Below are 18,206 nucleotides of genomic sequence, written 5' to 3'. Positions count from 1 at the left end.
TCAAGATCTGTCACTGTTATTCCTTTTTTCTAAAAGTCAGTTTACGCACCCTTTTCTGTCCTTTTCTGTTTCTCACACGCATGCAACCACCCTGGCTGGCCTTTGGGATGTATGAACCGCAGGAGGAGAGGCCCTTGGTGGTAAGGATGGAGCAGTCCTGGCAGGGATGAGCTGCTCACCTGTCCTCCCCCAGAAGCTCCAGCCGTGGCGAAGTGGTGAGGGGAGCAGAAAACAAGCAGTGAATGGACTTGAAGAGAAGCTTCAGTGTCGTTGTCTCTTATTTTGTGTCTGACAACCCCATTAAGTGGTGGGGTTCCTTCTTCTGACTAATGGGAATAAACGTGTTTACAGCTGGCTGTTCTGCAGGTGTGCTCTGGTGATCAGTCAGTCATAAAAAGTAATTGCTCCGCGTGGTTATCGCAACAGCTGGGCAATAAAGACCTGCGTTTCCCACTCATAAAAAACCATGTCCCAACAGCAGCCAGTGCTTCTCCTCCTCGGTCGTACACGTCTTTGGAGAAATGCGTGAGCATGAGCAGGCCAGCGTATGCACGGTGCACGCCAGAGGCAGTCACAGTAAAATAGGAATAAAGTTAGCTGCAAGTAGCAGTGTCGGGACGTGAGTCTGGTTCTCCTTTCCCAGGGCTGATCTCCATCGTGCTGCCAGGAGCGGGTAGGAAGCCCTGTGTAACTTGAGCCAGAAAACCACCAAAAACCGTACCACTTTGTAGAGAAAACCGCCCAAACTGAGCCAAATATATCCAGTTACTTCGTTTCAGCACGCGCCGATCGCAAAATGCAGGAAAATGACACAAGGACTCGTGAGCTGCTCCTTTTCTGAAGCCTTCTCGTTCACGTGCCCCCCCAGCTCTCCGTCCAGCCTTCCCCCTTGAGCAGAGCTCTAACAGCAGGCGCGGCGTTTGGGCCACGTTGCGCTCCTGCGGGTTGAGCGGATCCTCTGCCACCGCGCGGCTCCCTGTCCTCAGATGCCGGAGGCCTCGTCCGTGGGCAGGCTGTGCTTTCACATGAAGTGCTGAGCTAGTCCTTCTCCGGCTTTTCTGAACTTGGAACAAGTTTTCTTTACACAGCCCAAATAGTTTTGATCATTAAAATGGTTTGAATCAGCGTAGTCCAGTGGCTTTCCATGGGAACTTTTTGGGCTGGAAAGCTCCTTGGCGTTCACTTTCTTTTCAGCACGTCTCTCGTGCGCATACATGGATAAATAAGTTTTTTTTTTTTTTTGCCTGTTTATTGCAGTGTGAATTAACCTGAATGCTTTTGGCTTTTAAGTAATGGTTCCCCTTTGCAACATCCACTACCATTAAAACATTTACCCTCCCTTTTTTGACTGCTTTAGTACTGGTGAGAGTGGTAACCTGCATCTTATTTCCAGAGGGTGCCCGGGGACCTGCGCAGTGTGTGGGGCATGGGGTGGGCTGGAGGGGCTCTGCTTACGGTCACGGAGAAGAGAGCCGCGCATGGGGCAAATCTGTTTCCAAACGCAGGTGGTGCTTTGCGTGATGTAGCAGAAATTAAAATGCAGTTTATATCGGGCAGAGGGAGAGGTAGTGCCGCTTTTGGACCAGTGCCTCCAACTTCCTAGATGCAGAAGCATCTTTTTTTTCCTGATGGTTGTAGGGCTTCACGCGTTGGAGAAAGGCTGGCTGGTCCTTCTTGGTGAAGGAATGTGACAGTGCTGGCAGGTAGTACTGCCATATTCCTACCTTACGTGTGTGCTGGGGGAATGGAGGGGGGCAGGGAGACAGAAGCTACGCTCCGTTGCTTCGCGTTGCTGGGTTTTGCTGTGCCAGGTGGAGCCTTGGCAGGAGGCAGGCCCTGCCTGAAGGACACAGGGTGCCACCGGAGCATCCTTTGTCACCGATAAGGTGCGTTTTTCCTTCTTGCTTTCCTTGGTTCTCTTGCTGGCAGCGTAGCTGTGCATTCACCTGTCAGAGGTAATGGACAGAAGCGGGTGCGACTGCTGGAGGAGCTGGGTGAGGACAGCAGATGAGCGGTGGTCTTTGTTTGGTGGCTGCAGGCAGGGAACGTGCCTCAACCTTTTTTGCCAATTTAACTTAATCTGCAGCCCTGTCGGTAAGACCAGAGGCAGTCTGTGCTCAGATCTCAAATCCTACTGTTTTTTTTTTCTCATTATTCCATTCCTGTTCTGCTTGACTGCATGCGGAGAGTTGTACAGGTGTCTTTGCACCGCGACGTGCAGCTGCACTTGGCGCCCCCTCCGCTACCAGAGCGCCTGCCACTTCACGGAGATGCGTGTGCTTCAGCTCCCAGCTCCTTACCGCGTCGCGTTGGAGCTCTTTATGTGGCACCTGACGGGGAGGGCTTTGGTTGAGAGACCGTCTTTAACCCTGAAATTGTTCTGGTACCGTGGGGCTACGTGGTCCAGCCAGAAGTGCATGCAGAGCTGTAGTGTTGGGGCTACCGGCGTTATAGGGAAGACCAGGAGAATTCAGAGAGGGTTAAGAGGCTTCTGAGACCAAAATGCTCTTAGTCTTGATAGCAAACCCAAAGTTGGCTCTGAAATGGTATGGTTTTGTAGGTTTATTATAGAAAGCATGTTTACTGGTTAGTAGACGTCTTTGTTGGTGGTTTTGCTCTGCACAAAAAGGCAAAGATAACTGGCGAAGTTTTGTTTGCTTTTGTTTATAACTTGTTTTAAATGGTGAGCCCTTAAGAGTGAGCTTTAAAATTATCTTCTCACCACATTAAAAAAAAAAAAAAGAAAAAAAAAGCAAACCATCAAAAAACACTTACCAAAGTGCAAAGCCGCCACAGGAAGCCCGTGACTACCAGAAATCTTCGTGAATAAAGCAGTCTGGGGGGTTCGAGCGTCTTGCCATGTGCACAGGAGATGTTGACCAAATAGCTAAAACTGTTCAAGCCTTTACAAGCGATGGTGAAAGTGCAAAGAGGTGCTAGCATTTCGGCTCCCCCTCACAGGGCTGCTGCGATCGGCCCGAGGTTGCTCTTCGCCTCGGGTGGTTCCTGCTGCTCAGGAGGTGCTGGGTGCCAGAAGTGCTTCTGGATGGTGCTGGGTGAGTTCCTCCTCCGGGCTGAGGAACTTGTGCTTCAGCGACACCTCTTCCTTCACCCAGTCCTTCTCTGAGGCCTGGTGCCCCCGGCATACGGAGGGGAGGCGTGGGGCCGGGGCTCGGTGGTGCCCCCCAGGGTGCCACCACGTGCAGCCAGGCGCCGGGGAGCAGGAAGCAGGGGGTGGGGAGAACTGGGACAAAAGTCTCCATTTTGTGATTTGAAAGCGAGAAAGGTTAAGAACATCTGTAGTTGCTCTCAAGGAAGTGGCTACAGGGCTGAGCACGAGAGAAGTGACCGTGTGCGGTTACCGCGCCGGGAGCTTCGCGAGAGTGGCCTGTGAGCAGCCGGCGAGCCGCGGCGAGGGGTAGCTCTGCAGGAGCTCTGTGGTCACCGAGAAGTCCCGGCCCCTTCGCGTGTTTTACATACGCTCGAACTAGAAAGCTGTAGCGCGTGTGAAGTCTGCCTACTCGTACCGTTGGTATCTGGGGGAACTACTGCTGCTAATTCTGCCTCTTGTGCTAGAGGCCGCCGAGTGGGACGGGGGAGAGCCGGGCTGGTTACCAGCGCTGGTGCCGATTTCCTGGTAAGTGGGCACGTCGCTGAATTTCTCCTCCTCTGCTCGCCTGCAGAAGAGGCGTGCTGATAGCGTTCTTGTGCTGGTTAAGCACTCTTGCCTTTGCTGGGTGTCAGCTGTTTGCTTGTTTTGGTTCGTTTCTTAGGAAAGATCGAAGGCAGGATTAGAAGTCCAAGTGCCATCATCGTAAATCTAAGCTCTCCTTTTCTTCAAAAATAAATACAACGTAGGATTCCCCCATTGGGGAGCACCAGTGGACCGTGGAGATGGCCGTTATATCTGAAGGGACATGTCGTTGCTGTATTATGCTAAAGGTGATGTAGTTTTGTGAAAGTGGGCTACAGAGATGCCCCCGGGTATGTCCTAAGTCTAAATAGGTACCCAGGAGAAACGTGGCAGCTGTAACGGACCTGGGGCTCATCTCCCCTGCACCTGCACCCTGCCGGGCAGCTGGGATTGCTGAGCAGGGTGGATCTGGATGGATCGTGGCACGTGGAACTCCTGCAGAGAGTGTGCAGATGCATGGCGAGTCCCCAGGCGTCAGGGCTCTTCGTTGCATGTATCAGCGCGGTGGCATCGGAGAGGCTGGAAAGCTTGTGAAGCAGGACTAAGCGATGACCTGTCTTGATCCAGTCCAGTTAAAGAGAGGAGCTGTTGCGAGTCACAGGTCTGCATCTGGAAGGTCAAAGTGCTTCTTCACCTCCCTCCTGGAGGCTTTTCCTGCTGGGGAAACTGCTGGTGGCTCCTACAGCAGTCCCAAGTGGTCGGGGAGCTCGGGGCGCCAGGGTGTTACAGGGAGGAAGAAGGGAGGTGTTGAAGTCCCGGCACACTGCAGGACACCGGCTCCCCTTGTGTGTTTGGGAGCACCGTCCCGGCCGGGTGGCTGCTCTTGCCTGAGCGCCCGCGGCAGTGAGCTGCGTGCCGGTGTCAGTCCCTGCAGTGTTTCAGTTGTCACACGTGTTGTTTTTTTTCTTCCGGTCCTTCTGCGTGGCAGAGTCTTGCAGCGGAGTTTTAGCTGTTGACGGGCACTGAGGGCACGTGCGTAGTCTGGCCGTGCCCGTTGCAGCGGGCACCTGCCGGGCATCACTTGCCAGCTGAGCCCTGAAGCAACGAGCTTCGCACGCCCGTGCCGCTGCCTCTTCCAAGAAAACGTGGGCTTGTGGAGCTCTTTGCCACGCCGGCTGATTGTCCCGCAAGCTTTTCCACACATCTGACCTGACCCTCAGGAAAGCCCTGAAATCAGCGCCGTGCCACCAGGAAGAGGCCGAGTTTCCTGAAGACCTGCTTCCCTGCTGGGAAGATGGGGTGGCTCTCGGCCAGCAGGCTTCCGTCGCCACCGCGCAGGGCGAGCCGCCGCGTGCTGGCGCAGCACAGGGGACATAGATGAGCAGCCTGGAGGGGGACTCAGAGGAAGGAAAGGGATCGTTAGTGTCGTGTCCCGGGCAGGAATGAAAAAATCAGATTGTCCATCCTCTCTCTTCAAGCCTGGAATCCCCCTGCAATCCCAGTAGCATCGGTCTTAGTAATAAAGCTTTTTTTTTAGCTGGTCGGCTTATGGGAAAAAAAACAAAACAAAAGCAACAAAAGAACTTTTATCTGGTTTGTGTGTGATATGAGTTTGGGAGTATCGGCTGTGAGGTGGTAACACAGAAATCGTGTCATTGTGCGGTAGGTGTGGTAGGTTTCCAAGGTGGGTTGAAGCTTGATACGCAGATATATTTACCTCCAAGGTTCTGCTTTAGCTGAAAGCTGCTTAATATTGACTGTTGAAGCATATAATAACAGATTGTATCACTTGAAGTTGTTATTATACCAGAAACTGTGGATGAGAAAGGGTTTGGTACAAGTTTATAGTTTAGAAGCAAGCTCAAAGAATCGCTGGTGGCTACTCTTTCCACACCAGCCCAGCCAGGGGAAGCCCAGTTAGTGTCCAAAGGAACATTGGGCTGGAAAGAGAGGAAAACGGGACTTTGTGTGTGTGCTCACACGTCTACAACTGCAGTTACAGACCAGATGTGGTAAATTAACACGCAGCTTTTCGAGTGAGCTGAAAATGTTCTTCCCACATAGGTGACATGTCATGAAATTCGCAGAAGTTTTTGAAATCGAGTTGGAAAAGCACAGGAAATGAGCGCGCTTAGTTCTCATAGTGTGACAGCGAACTGAGTGGGTTCATAAAGCGCTCAGTCTGGTCTGAAGTAGTCAGTACGTGAACGCTATAGGAGCCTGCATCCTCTGCTTTTCAGAGTTAGATTGCTAAAAATGGAAATATATCACATCTGTTCATGTAAGCGTGCGTACAGTGAAGGCTGGCTGCCCTACCCATCATGTGCACTCTGTTTTTCAGTTCTTAAGAACTTCACTACTCTTTAACGTTAACTAATTTTGCTGAAAATTTCCGTTCTGTGTTCTCAGCCCGATGTTTAAAACAAAGTTTTTCAGCATAGATCAGTCACATCGCAGAATGAATACTGTAGAAAAACCCAAGGGGAATTAATAACGCTGTTGTAGGGCAGAGGTAAACAACGTGGGGTGGCATCGCTCTTGAGAACAAAGCCAACCCCGAACGGTGCGTTCAGCGAAAGGGTCCTGTGGGAAAAAAGGGGGCGGCGAGCGCATCCATCGCGAGGATGAAGTAATAATGGGTATGCACTGAAAGGGGACAGATGCAGTTTAGAAGGCAACCTCATTGTGCGCTGTAGTACGGGGTTTGAATTTTCAAAAAGAACTTTTTAGGAAAGTCTACATGTTACTTTGTGAGCGTAAGCAATCGTAAACATCCCCTGTGTCCTTCTCGTGAAACAAGAAACTAAGCGGGCTGCGAGAGAAGAAAAAGAGGAAGAGCTTGAAAATGGTGCATAAAACCAAGTTCTAGTTTGGTCAGATATTCTCCGGGATTTTCCTCTCCTTGTGTTTTAGGGACTTTTGCCCCCGAAACAGGCCTTCCAGCTTTGCGTTTTGCTTCCAGTTCTTTGGCTGTGGTGGTTCGAGTGCCTGGCAGCGATGGCCGGGGAGGTGCAGCGGGGCCGTCGCCTTCCTGCAGCTGGGCAGCACCGTCCGTCCGTGTCTCGCTTTCGTGTCAGCTCCCCAAAACGTGCAGGAAGCAAAACTTAATTTTCAGGTCCAAGCAAGTCTCAGCGCACAGGTTTGCCTCCGCTTGAGTGTAGACATGAGCTGTGTGGGCTTCTTCTCAAAGCTCGTGGAGGTTTCATTTGTTGCCTTTGCCTGAGAAAATGTCTTACAACTCCATTGCTCACGTAGGAAACCAGAGGTAGGGGGCATCCAGAGCCTTGTGTGAGCTCACGTGAGATGAGATTTACAAATGCCTGGTGGAGCTCGGAGCCAATTTCTGTGGTGTCTGATACCTTGAAATATCCCCCAGCTGACAATTTAATCCTGTTTCCTTATTCTAGGGAAACGCTTCTCGCGTTTCTGGGTATTTTTGTAGAGCGTGGGCTCTAAGCGGGTGCAGAATGTGCCAGCTTGGCAGGAGGTGTCGCAGCCCCGTCGGCTTTTCTTGCTCCTCCATCCCCGCTGGCATATTGACAGCTGCCTTCTGGTCAGGGACAGATTGGCAAATAGATTCCAAAATATTCAGTTTATTCCCCTTCCTTCTCTTTCTTTGACTTTTGAGGCATACAGGGGTTGGGAGGGGTTATTCAACAATGTTGTATGTTTGTCTTTTTTTCCTTAGAAATGGCAGGAGTGTTGGGCTTGAACTGCTCTGCCTTTACTGATGAGATCTTGGCTGCAGCATCTTAGGCAGGAATTGGAGGTTTTCACCAGATACTTTTCTTCCAAATTTTCATTAATAGTTCAGTAGCCAGACCAGAAGCAAACTGATTTTGAGCAACCTGCCTTCTAGAATTCCCTCTCTGTAGGTTTTAACTTTGCATCTTTCTGATAACCAAATTTTTACAGGGTTCTCATCTGTGTATGAGGACAGAAAGCTTTCTGCAGGTCTTAGGTCTGTAGGTTGACCTAGTCCAAAGAAATTAGATGTCGCTTCTGACACTTGTGACGCTGTGGTATTGTTTATGTGCCCGTGCACCAAAAATCACGAATTTTGTGGTTGAAACCCTTTGTGAGAAGGATGAGTCATTGTCCCCCTCTGCTGGTGGGTGCCCCGGGCTGGGAATTGGCTCTCCCTGCCAGCTAGCTGAGCTACTCGGTGATTCCAATACGGGCTTCCAAGGAGGTGGCAAGTATGTGTGTGTAGGTAGGGCAGGATTTAAGTGATGAAAGAAACCTTTTGCTTTGGGGAGAGCTCAAAAGACTTTAATGCATCAGCTTTCAAGGTGTGGTGTTAGCAGACGGTGTCTGGGAAGAGCCTTCCTATCTTGCCCTACATATCTTCTCGAAGCACGTCGCAGAACACTGTTGTCGCATTAGGAACAGAGAGCGGTGAAGAGAAACGTGCTCTGGGAAAAGTGAGGGCCGTGCGGTCGCACGGCTTCCAGCAGAGTCGGGCACGTCTGTCATCGTGTCCCCGCCAACCCGGGTGACGCCGGTGGAGGATGGCGTGGGCGCTGGGCGACGGGCTCGCCGGGCAGGATGAGGCCCGCCGAGCGTGGCGCGAGCCAAGCAAAATGAACTCGGCGAGGGGAGGGCTGCAGTGGTGCCCACAGACTCATCAGCGAAACACTCAGGAGGGAAGGAGATAATCTGCAGAAGATAAACAAAAATCAGTGCTCCGCCGAGGCTCTGAAACTGTCAAGTGGCAAAGGATTAAAATTCCCCTCAGGGTTCTTCTGTGATGAAGCTGTGACAGGGCCGCGTGAGGCGGGCTTCTGGCTGGAGGCGCTGAGGTGAACGTGGTGGCCTCGGGCAGGCCGGGCCAGGAGCCCAGCCATTTCGGGACCGGGGCATTCAGTGATGTTACTCTGGGGCCGGGGAGAGGTCAGTGGGGGCTCAGACCATCACCATGCCCTTCTGACAAGGTGCTTTCCTGACAGCGAACGCAGCACCCTCGGGAAGGCTTGGTAGTGAGCAGCAAGGTGGGAGCTGGATGCTGGGCTCTCCTCTTATCCCCAAAAGTGTGCTGCAGTGGAAGCAGCAGCGTGGTACTTCTGTGTTCTGGGAATTGCTGCCCCGATTAGAAACAAGCACCAGCTATTAAGCAAAACCAAGGAATGCTATGTTGAAGAGAAACAGTTTTGATTTATGAACCTGCAAGGGCAATGGTTTTACATTTCCCTTCACATTTTAAAACCTCTAGGCAATCTCTTCAATGTTATGCCCACGCAGACATTAAAATATATTGAGTTTCAGTTGCAAGATACGTCGTTGAAAAGGGAGTGTTTTCAGTTAGATAACAGCTCCATCCTTAACCTTTTGCATTTACATTTTCTGGTGCTGTGCAGACATAATTACTGGCTTGTCTGCATGTTCCAGTAATCGTGCTGTCAATTACTTCTTCCCCATATTATTGCTGAGGGAATGTGTCTAGAAACTCAAATTTAACATTAACGTGACACAGATGAAAGGAACATGCAATTTAATTGTAAATATGTGCTGTGCTGTTAAACATTATTTTTGTTATGATTGTGTGATGCTTGCTGGGCACTTTCCAAGCACAAGGGAAGCTTGTGTTTCCGTGCCAGGCTTTCCCCAAACTAAGCCTAAGGCTTATAAAGCAATATCTTTAAAGTCTGCTGTGTGGGATTAAGGCCTGATGCTGTTGCAGCGAACCCAATGCACATTTAGTTCAAGTACATGTTGGCAGAGAGAGGGGAGAAGAGAGAAAGGAGAGATGGAGGATACAAATGGAGGAGTCTTTCAGCCTCAGATGGGTGAGGGGCAACGCTTACCACACCAGCGGTGCCGCCATGTTTGGTGTAGTGATATTTTGGCGCTTCTGTTTTACTGCTGCATCCAGTTAGTGGTTCCTGGCGTGCAGCTGGTCAGGTTTCCCCTTGACGGCATGGAGCAGTGGCTGATGGATGCTGCCTGTGCGCTTTGAAGAGGAACATCCGCACGTGCCAGCTCCTTCGCCGATGCTCCGCGCTCTGTCATCAGGACTGGGACTAGGGAGACTCCTTACTGATGCCCACTCTTTTCCCTGTGCTTCTTAAGCATCCCTGTAGCACCTCTTTGGTTTTACAGCCCCAGCATCAGACACTACATTAAATAGAGGCAGTGTCACACCTACCATTTAAAAAAGAGAGGTATTGATGTTTTCCTAGTTTGCTTGAGGTGGTACAGATAAGCTGTACCTTTGGGTGGGGTTAGTTTTGCAAAGCAGCCCCAGAATACTGAGGTTATTTGTGTTCATGGGAAAGGCTTAAAAAAAACATAGGCTCTTGGAAGGTGTCCCTGCTGCCTGAAGGCATGGAAGTTACTGCTGTGTTCCTTGTGAACAAGGTTCCTCCAAGAGAAATGTGAGCCTTGCAGTGATACTCCTGTGGGCAGTTCCCTTATCCTCTGCCACCCAGCCAAGGCTCTGCATCTCCAGCAGAGCAAAGGAGAGTAAAAGGGCAAAGAACAGAACCTGATAATCTGGAAGGAGGGTCTAGGGAATAATTACAACTGCTAATATTGAGTTAAAAGTTACGAAGAATGAAGTGACTTCAAAAGCCATGAAGGAGGTGAAGCAAAGGGAAAAATACTCCCAGGGTTGCCGTGGGCATGACCAGACAGATTGTTGATGCTCTGAAAATATGGAAAAGCGATAAAACAGTCAAGGCTTTCCACCTGCTTTTTGTTTGCCTCTCAACCAGTGCACCCAAAGAGGCAAAAGGAATTAGTAGATTTAGGAAGAGTGTGTGGGCTGCACTCCTGGATGCTTGCTCTGTCTGTACTTGGTTGACTAGATCTGGATCTGGGTTACATTAATGGGAAGAATCTGTCAGACTGCACGTGGCTTTTTATCATCCTGACCGTATATTTGGTGCCTCTGATACTGTATAAAGGAATTCCTGACTTTTTCTTTTTTTCCAGCCAGGTACAAGTTGCTCTTGGAGAGCGTGAAGATAATCTGTTTCAGTCACGTAGAGGATCAGACAGTCACATAAATGCAGGTGTGTTGGGTTCTGAGGTTTGGTTTTGTTTGTTTTTCGGTGGGAGGATTATGTTTGTAAATACAGAATTGGTGGTTTGGGCTTTTGTTATTAACTGAACTGAAGTTTAGTAAAATGTGGAACACAGACCCCAGAGTAAATGAAGTCTGTGGTCACTTAACTCCTTTCTGCCCTTTCTATTTAAGTACCAAGTATAAAATGCTACGCGCCTTTCCTTTCGAGTCAGAGCTCCCTTGTATGCCTTCTTGGCAGTCTGAAAGATACTTCATTAAGCCCACTTTTTCACCGTGACACACAAAGTATAAGGAGTTTGAAAAACCAAAGGGTGGGATGGGAGAAAGCTATCAGATGTATTTGGCTGTTAAGATAGATTGTAAAAATAGAAGCTGACTCTTTTTTTTTTTTTTTTTTTAAGGAAACGTAAATTGTACTGTTTATATTAGCCAGCCTCAAGTATTGTTTTTCAATCAGTTAGATACTTAAGGATGTGAAAGTTATTCCTGCTTTACAGTAAGAGAAACCTTTCAGAATAGTTGTGGAACAACCAGAACTTCAGCTGAGGGGAATTATTTGAAACAGTTACCAGAAACAGAATAACCATTGACATTTCTTTCTTCACTTTTCCCCTCATTTATGAAAAATGTTGGCTTTGAATAATCAGGTTACCAATATGAAAAGATCGAGAAATGCTGTGCCTAGCTCATCACAGTGTTCAGTGACCTTTCTAGGCAACACATTTGTGTACTGACAAATATTTTCACAAGAAATAAGGATGAGCCAAACTGAGCCTTCAATTTTGTACCTTCAAGCAATCTGTAATTTTATCTATGAATTGCATTTTATTTATTCTATGACCTAAATAGTCTATTTCCAGTCACATTTTTATTTTTGTCTTTTTTTTTTCAATATGGAAATTTGTGTTTTGGAATGTTTGCTACTGAATTGGCAATTAAAAACATGGAACCAAATCAATCAAACTCTCCTTCATCATGTTTTCTTTAAATACTTTTCCTCCACTTTCAGTATCTAAATGTAAAAGAAGATTGCAAAGCCATGGCTTTCTGTGCGAAAATGAGGAGCACAAAGAAGAGCGAAGTAAACCTGGAAGCTCAGCATCAGGGTTTAGAAATACTTTTCTACCTGCAAGATGAAGATCCCATTCGGTATACCAGTGGCGAGTTTACCTCGGAAGAGTTGTGCATTGAAGCCGCCCGGAGGTGTTGTGAGTATATGGATTTTGTACAAGTTTTCAGTGACAAGGCGTGACAGCATTAAAAGTGGTATGTCCTTCTCTCCACATCAGTCAATACGTATAGAAAAAGTATGCATGATATAAAGTCTAGGGTGGAAGCCTTTTCCAAGGGTCTGCTTGGGCAGTTCTCAAACTGTTTAGAGTGGAAGAAATGGAAGAGACTTTCCTGAGATTTGTGTAAAATGGTGATCTCTTGCCCTGGTTTCTGGCAGATACAAGTACTGATTTCTTTTAGTGGGATTGATTAGGCCTCTTATAGGAGAAGAGGAGACACAGTGTACAATATGTTACACAAAGCTGTTTTTACCTTATACTAGTTGGTAAGCCTGTCAAGATCTGTTTCATATTATTTTGGAGAGGGCTAATCGGAGAAAATACAACCATTTGCTGCTTTCCCAGTTTTAATTTTCTCTTTTGTTGCCCAACACTCCTTTGCAGAATTACAGTGTCTGTAGTGTTAATAACTCACCGGCTAAGATTACCGTAACTGTGCACAACTGTGGTAATACAGAAATGTATAATGAAAACTTCTTGCTTTGCCGTTGTGTTCCTTGACTCAGCAAAATATTTGAATATATGTTCTATATATGAATATATATTCTACTGGAATCAGTCTGTTTAATCTATGTTTAAGCCTCATGAATCTTAGGTGTAGTGTACTTCTGCATTTACACTTCTGAACTTCTGAGGTTCTTTTATCCCCCAGAATTTTCTGTTTCCCAAGGTTCCTGGAATACTAAATACTGTTCAGCTGATACGGGAGTAGTAAATCCAGCTGTATAAACATCTAACTGTCTGTTTCTGGGCGTAAGCTTTCTGCAGTTTTACAATAGTTTCTATTCCCACGCCATCTTGGTTCTTGTGGGACTGAGCACCCTCCAGTTCATTTACCTAATTACTTCTCTTTCATTCTAAAGACAGGAATGATAGGAATCTGAAGGACAAATCTCATCAAATAAGCACTATACTGTTTTTGAATAGTTTTAATGAGAATGGGGAATACTTAAAACCTGTTTGTGTCAGCATGTAAGAGCTATGAGCTGCTGCTCTTTGTAGAGGTGTGAGCCCACATACTGTGCAACTGCTGCCAGTAACTTCTATTAGAAAGTTTACAACTTTTAAAGAAATGACTTTAGGTGAGTTTTCCTTAAGGGACCTTCTTTCTGCCTTCTCTTGGTCTTTGCTAAGTCCACAACAAGTGCGTGTGAAGGACAAAAGCCTTACCCATTTCAGCAAGCCCGTGATGCTGGTCTCTGCTGTAAATCACTGCTTGCGTAGTTAAACCACCGACGGCATCTACGTGCTGCTGGTTGGCCTGCTGGAAGTAGTGGGTGTCCAGCCCCATCTTCTGTGAACTTTGCGATTAGGTTGTTCAGGTCTTATTTCCTTGGTTTCTCTTCTTTTCTTTTGCACTCTCTCTTACAAATTCGAAGCAGAATTGGTTTCACTGAGTTCTGTAGGACCCAAACAATGTGCTCGGCAGTTGGCCCTGATTCAGAACGGCACTTAAGCACATGCTTTAGTGCTCTCTGGGACAGAGCTTCTTGCCTGGACGGGGCTTTTGCAAAAAGGTACTGCTTCCTATTGAACAGGAAGCTGAAGCAAGGAATTCAAACAAACACAGCCCTGTAAACATACCGTAGCTTGTTTTTCTCTGGGATGATGTAAAGGCAAAGGTTAAAGCAGGTCAGCTTAGACCTACAAGTTAAAGTCTGTTCTTTGTTGGAAAACCCTCTGTTGAATTAGCTGAGAATGGAAAAATGATACGTTATGCTTTGTGCCTGTCTGCTAACGAGAAGGGGATTTTGATCATTTTCCTAAAACCTTCTCTTTCAGCTATGGGAGCAAAATTTATTAATAAAGTAAAACTGAGAACAAAGTTGTGGTATTGCTGAGTGGTTCTGTTAAAACACCCATTTCTGTAATTTGGAAAAAGTGAATTTTTTAAAGGCTTTTCCTCTTAAGTTCAGACCTTTGGCAACATCAACTTCCAAATAAATTCCATGGTAGAAATAGCTAATAGAAATGTCAGGCTGTTTAATACATAATACAATCAGTGGAGTCGACCAGTACACAGTTTGCATTTCCCCTTTGGTCATATCTTTCTAATAATTGTTTTAAGCTAATCCTTGTGTCAGTTTTTCTTTATGGTATATTTTGCAAGATCAGATAGTTAATTTATGTATTTATGTTTTTAGGTTGTGCATATGTATTGTGGCCTTGTGAATTCACGTGCTTGCTTTCTTTCCTCTGACAGCTATATCTCCTCTGTGCCATAATCTCTTTGCACTGTTTGATGAGAACAAAAGACTCTGGTACGCACCAAACCAGGTCTTTAAGATAGATGAAAAAACTTCTCACCGGCTGCATTATCGAATGAGGTAAGTGTAAAACATCTGAAAAATGATTCCTTAGGAACAGGGGCATTTATCTTAACAACAGATAGATGCTCTAACTCATACTACTGAACTCACTAAAGAAGCTAAAAAGTAAAACCAAAAGCAGCAGCTTGCTCTTCACACCATAGATAAGAGATTAACAGGAAAAGCTTTAAACGTCTCCTGATTTTTTTTCATCTCCGCTATATAACCCTGAAAAACACCCCAGAAGTTGAAAACCACAAGAACCCATATCCACGAAACAGTAGGTGACTGAACTGTCTAACAGCTAAATTGAAAAAAAAATGGCTCAGAAACGTTGTTTCATCATATCAGTAGTTTGCATGTTTCAATTTCCATTTGAAGTGTTCAGAGTGAACTGTACTCCTGCTGAAGTCAATGGGAATTTTGCTGTTAGCTTGAAAGGAGAAAGCAACACGCTGTTGCTTTTGAAATTCTCCTCTAGGACCGTAGGGGAATCCATGTGGCCTGACTGCGGGTGGCAGTTACTAGACTGGAGAAAGCATCCGAAAATCAAAGCCGTTGTTGGCAGGATCTTTATCCTCCATACATACCGGGAGGTTGAACTTCAGGGGGTACTGTTAGAATATAGCGCGTTCCCTGTTGAGATGTGTGGGGCAGAATGGGAGTAGTGGCTCTCATCCACTGCAAAGTGAAAGCAGCAGAATTGACAGCTCTTGAGCACTGCCACATTCACTAGCTGAAGAAAAGATGTCCTTCCTTTTTGATATATTTTTTGTTATTCTATTTTGATAGAAATCCAGTTCTGCACATTATGCTTCCTCTTTTTTAAAAAAAAAAAATTGACTTTTTGCGTCAGTATGAGCTTTTAAGTGTGCAATGTAGGAATAATTAGTCTAAAAACTTTCTGAACTTTCTGAAGCTTTGCCTATGTTCCTGAAGCAAGTGCACTAATCATCACGTTTTTGTTGATTCTTCAAGGAACAACTATAAGAAAATAAGCTTCTATATAACACCCCTCCTTGGCATAAAATGTAATACTCACATATATGGTCAGTTTAGGCTACAGAGAAAAACATTTCTAAAACGGGGTGCTTATATAGCTGTATGCATTGTAATATCTTTTTCTTGATAATCAACATCGCTATCACTTGTACATGCTAATGAGGGAACTGGCACATGTAAGCCTCAGGCTGTGCATCCAAACCGTTTTCTAGGCTTGTTAGAGAATAACAGACACTTTGCTTATGCAGATACAAAAAGAGAGCTTTGTAAATGGGATCTTTGAACTGTAAAGTATTCCAATTCTGATTACAACTTGTGCTATACTGGAATTGTTACTATTATTGGTTGAATTGTTACGAGAAAAAAAATACTGTCAGTTTACACAAAGATCTTTGCTTTTCGAAGAATCATGGTACTGATACCTACATTCAAAGGAGGAAGAGGATACTATAGTATTTTATTTTTTCTGCAACACCGCATAAATGCTGTTATTAGCAGCATTAGTGACTTAACCTCAGCTAATCTTGGATTTAAACAGCTGTGATTAAGTTTGGCAGATAAACACCCTACAAGAGTGGAATTGAGTGACTCTAAAGAAAGCTCTGAAGACTCTAAAAGCTTGTTACAGAGCATTAAGTGCCCTTTCTTACTTTAAGAGATCAGTCAGATTAACAATATACTGATAATAAAAAATAATAAATTCTTCGTATAATCTGAATCTGGGACGTTTTCCCCTGATACTGGAATTCTTTGATGTGGTCTGCTTTTCTCTATAGAAAAAAAAAGAGGGTATTTTAAACATACAGTTGTGTGAATTTAATCCTCTGATTAGAAGTTTGATGCTTTGTTTTTAACTATTTTAATTTAATTCTTAAAAAATATTTTCCACTGTGTTTAGTGTTTGTATGTTTCCACTTTGGGTGGGTGATGAGGACTCACTCCAGGAACTTCTGTAAATTTAGGTGCTAAAATCTAGAGATTCCTGTCTGTCCAGGAATACTGTAGTGCCTTGGTGAAGTGGGGTTTTCCTTTCTTTCGTTTACTATCTGTTTGGTGTCTTGGCTTGGGAACCTGAACTGAGAGAGGGCTGGGCACTAAGAAATTATGAACAGCACAGGATTGTGAAACTGTTCTCTAAATAAATACTGTTTATTCAGAGCTCTGCAAGAGGCAGAATTCCTTTTGAAAAAGGAAAGTGGGCTGGGTTTTTTTAATAGTGCACTGTATTAGATTGTATATAATCATTCAGAGACTAAATCAGTTTTATGTCGACAACCTTACTTCTGAAATTTCATTGACTTGATAGGTTTGATTTTTCCTATTGAAATTATATGTATATAAATTGAAGGTATGTGACTTCGTAGTTTGAAATGCTTTTAGATGTTAGATTTTTCTTCCACTGCTGAAAGCTTTGTGTTTCGTTTCTGATAGCGTGGACTTCCCATCTTCCTCTTCTCCCTGGAAAATCCATGCTAGTTAGTATACTTTTGGTAATATTTTGAAAGGACTTGCTTTTTACTAGAAACTTTGTAACAGGACCCGTATTTGCATCCAGTGAAAAAGGAGTCTACAACATAAGAAACCACAGTATTTTGTAATATCCTGACTAATTAGCTCACAAGCTTAACTGTTTCATAGCCGGATGGTGGTGAAGCCAGAGGTAGCAGTGTTTGTTGGCATGGCAAAGGGACCCAAGGCGTAGGTTTTGGAAATCCAGGAAAGAAGGGTCATCAGAGTCACCCATAGGTGAAAGAGAAGGAAGAGCAGGTGCCCCTCCAGCATTTCACCACTTCTTGGCCAGACTGAATGGATCTCCTTTCCAGGTCTTCTGCAGGACTTCTGAATCCTTAACGTGTGCTCCCATTTCTGTCTTTGAAAGTGGAATAATAATCATCTTTCTCTCCTTGCCACAAGTCAATCAGTCCCTTCAAGACAGAGACTCTCCTGCTTTGTGTGTATGGTTCCGCAAACAATGGGGCTTTAATTTTTATTGTAACTTATAAGTCTTGTTTTAATCATGGCAGTCTAATAGGTAAAGGAACAAATTCTCCACTCAGTTACAAACAATCCACAATATCTTGCCCATAATTGTTTTCAGGAAATAACAAACAATTGGTGTTATTAATTATCAGTCATTTTATAAAGTAGCATGTGGAAAAAAAAGTAATTTCCTGGAGGCAGAAGGATTTGCTTTCTTTCCTTTTGCTTTTTGTGCTTAAACCAAAGGATTTCTGCAGTATCTTACAGGATGTGTTGGGAGTTTTTAGCGTAGTTGTGTGTTGGTGTTCTTACCCATGCTATGTATGTAAGCCTTTTGGGTCTTAAAAAGACTTGGCAAAAAGAAAGAAAGGACAAAAACACAATGCGGAGAGTATCTTTAGGAGTAGGGTAATACATAATTCTTCATATGGGCAGTCAGCTTACTGTGCAGATAACGCGATGAAAACATGTGGTCCCAAACTAAGCGCACGAATTTTCTTTTGCTCTTTAAGATCCCAATTCTGCACTGAGGCTGGTACGCACCAACCTCGACCACTGCAGAACTGGGATTTAATCCATGAACTCCCATTCTGGTCAGAGACAAATCACGAAATTATAGTCACACATTTTAGACCTTGCACACTTGCACGAGGGTTGTCCTGTCCTGCAGCGTTCGTAAGCATTTGCTGACTGATTTGCTGCCTGCCCGCTCTCTTCCTGTCTTCCAGGATACGCCTCTTGCAATTTTTATTGCGTTACATTCGAATTGAAACTGTTTGGGCAACGTTATGATTTGTTACTTAAACAGATTTGTTATTTGTAATTTTCAAATGTGCCTGTAGCTTATAAGTTAGTTCATCTATTCCGCTTTTTCTTTCAATATAGAAAATGTGTATTTCCAGTTCAGGAGTTGGATATATTAATCCCTCATGCCTCGGCATTTTTTACTGTAAAAACTTAGT

At 45.3% G+C, this 18,206-nt stretch overlaps 1 protein-coding gene across 2 annotated transcripts in view; it reads left to right on the top strand.

Annotated features, from left to right (window-relative positions):
* Nucleotides 1-18,206, top strand: part of JAK1 (Janus kinase 1) — a 58,744-nt gene that overhangs the window by 17,454 nt on the left and 23,084 nt on the right. Inside the window, exons 2-4 of one of the 2 annotated variants that reach the window (XM_067001261.1) lie at nucleotides 10,568-10,647; nucleotides 11,671-11,869; nucleotides 14,157-14,280. In XM_067001261.1, coding sequence (XP_066857362.1) covers nucleotides 10,642-10,647; nucleotides 11,671-11,869; nucleotides 14,157-14,280 — 329 coding nt within the window. In that variant the 5' untranslated portion in view covers nucleotides 10,568-10,641. The remainder of the gene's footprint in view (nucleotides 1-10,567; nucleotides 10,648-11,670; nucleotides 11,870-14,156; nucleotides 14,281-18,206) is intronic. The other variant, XM_067001262.1, reaches the window with a different exon arrangement.

This window comes from Anser cygnoides, chromosome 8 (assembly GCF_040182565.1).
Source record: "Anser cygnoides isolate HZ-2024a breed goose chromosome 8, Taihu_goose_T2T_genome, whole genome shotgun sequence".
Taxonomy (NCBI): domain Eukaryota; kingdom Metazoa; phylum Chordata; class Aves; order Anseriformes; family Anatidae; genus Anser; species Anser cygnoides.
The sequence above is the reverse complement of the archived record's forward strand: the minus strand, read 5'-3'. Positions and strand labels throughout refer to the sequence as shown.